The 2,263-nt window shown below is 32.1% G+C and overlaps 1 protein-coding gene across 1 annotated transcript; it reads left to right on the forward strand.

Moving 5' to 3' along the window:
- Nucleotides 1-1,242: 1,242 nt before the first annotated feature.
- LOC115980848 (U4/U6 small nuclear ribonucleoprotein Prp31 homolog) lies at nt 1,243-1,959 on the forward strand. Its single transcript, XM_031103058.1, has one exon. It carries the CDS (start codon nt 1,243-1,245, stop codon nt 1,957-1,959), a length of 717 nt encoding a protein of 238 aa, XP_030958918.1.
- Nucleotides 1,960-2,263: the final 304 nt, after the last annotated feature.

Below are 2,263 nucleotides of genomic sequence, written 5' to 3' on the forward strand. Positions count from 1 at the left end.
TATGAATTTTTTTTTTTTTGAGAAGTACTACATTCACAACAAAACTCAATACTAAAATTATTTTTTTGCCATCAATAACAGTTTGTAATAACCTACTACTTAGGATTTGTCGTAAAAGTGTTGTAAATTTTTTTGTTAAAGTAGCATTTTTATCTCTCTTTTTTCTTGTTTGATAAAAAAATTTATTTTATTTATTGGCTAATATATATATAAATTGGAGAAAGTATTGGCTAATATTTGGGCTTAATTAAATTAAAATTTGGGGCTTTTTTTATTTATTTTTTTTATACTTGGGACCTCAGGCGATTGAATCAATTGCATTTATTGTTAATAATAATAATAATTTTAAGGTGTCTAACTATAGTATATAAATAAATAAAATTAGAACAAGTGATTTTGCATAACTGAGTAACGTTGGCTTCCCCGCAATGAAACTTATGACTTCTCTCTCTCTCTCTCTCTCTCTCTCTCTCTCTCTTCTTTTTCCTTTTTCTTTTTTCCAAGTTCCCCCATTCTTATTTCATTACTAATTTGATCAACATTTGGACTCATGAGTCATTGCCCTGAAGTAAGAATGTAAGATTGATTAGTAGGAGTGTAGAACACTTCTACCAACACGTTTTTGACACACACGTACACACTTGTTTGAGTTGTTTCCTCAATCCTCACTCTCGAAGTAACCGCCAACGTTATTTTTTTCTGAACAAAGTTTCTCTCCAAACTAGTTTTGAGAGAAACTTTTCAAACTTCTCATATATTTCATTTTTGGGTATGAATTTTGAAAATCTAACTGTTGAATTTCATATTCCTTATGTTCTTAACATGCGTATCAAATTTCGTTCAAATTGGATGTTATTTAATATTTGATCAATTAACTTATTTTTTATATACAACTTTAGATCACAAAGATTTGAAATTATAACATTTATTAGATGACATAGCAATTGAAATTTGATCTTTTTGAAATTTTGTAAGCATTAAGGATGTAATAAAAACATGCAATCTAACGGTTAGATTTTTAAAATTTACACTCAATATAAAAATATATGTTGAGTTTGTAGGGTTTCTCTCCAGAGTAGTTTGGAGAGAAACTTTGTTCTTTTTTTCTAGTCCCACACGGATTTAGTCAAAGAGGACTATAAAATAAGAGTCAAGGAACACAAACTTAATTATAATTCTCATTTTCCTTCTTTATCTTATTTGTCTAACACTGTGTCGCTTCCTAGAAAACCCTAATTCATCATGACAATTCCTGAGGACTACGAAGCTTTTTTGGAAGATCTCACAGAACTTGATGATGAACAACAACAACAAAACTCAAAGACAAGCGTCTATATCGTCGATGAATCTCTAACTCTTTTAAATTTCCACATAAAAGGGTTTGAAGATATTACATCCAAATTTGAAGACCTCTTGTCTCTTGGATTAGAATTGGCCATGGATAACAACCCCGATTCTCAATACCAATTCATTGTGGCATCTAACAACTTGTTGCTCGAGATTGATAACCAAATCTTTAACCTCTACAATCTCATCCGCGACAAGTTCCGTAAGAAATTCCCAGAACTCGAATCCGTAACTCAAGACCCGATCGAATACTCTCAAGTTGTTAAAAAGATAGGTAACGAAATAGATATCGATGGCTTGAACTTACCCCTATCCATTCTAATGGTATTTTCTATAATAGCCTCAGCAACTAGTGATAAACCACTTTCGGAACAAGATTTAACAAACACAATACATGCATGTGATTACATTATTGCTCTTGATTCGACGAGGAATAGAGTGTTGGACTTGTTAGAGACTAAAATTGGATTTATTGCACCGAATCTTTCAGCCATTGTTGGTATCACTGTTGCGGCGAAACTTATAGTTGTTGTTGGTGGACTTTCATCACTAGGATATACTCCTTGTTGTAATGTTAAGGTTGTTCGTCTTGATAAGCCAAAAACGTATTGACCCCTTGTGATAAATTAACTAATTAATTTAGCCAAGTGAAATTAATTAGATTCAATTATATGCAATGAGCGTGGTAGCACAAACAAATCACCAAATAACTAAATGTAGCGAAAATTAAATGTGACACGGGTGATTTGTTTGGGGAAAACCACCGAGACAAAACCCCATCGGGTGAATTTAAGGTCTCCACTCCCGAGAAGCCATTATTATCACAACAAGTGATTATAAGTGAAAGAATCTCAGTACCTTATACCAACCTGTAGTTAAACTCTTATCCCAAAACACAATTGGACTTATTTTGTAG

Source organism: Quercus lobata, chromosome 3 (genome assembly GCF_001633185.2).
Source record: "Quercus lobata isolate SW786 chromosome 3, ValleyOak3.0 Primary Assembly, whole genome shotgun sequence".
Classification (NCBI taxonomy): Eukaryota; Viridiplantae; Streptophyta; class Magnoliopsida; order Fagales; family Fagaceae; genus Quercus; species Quercus lobata.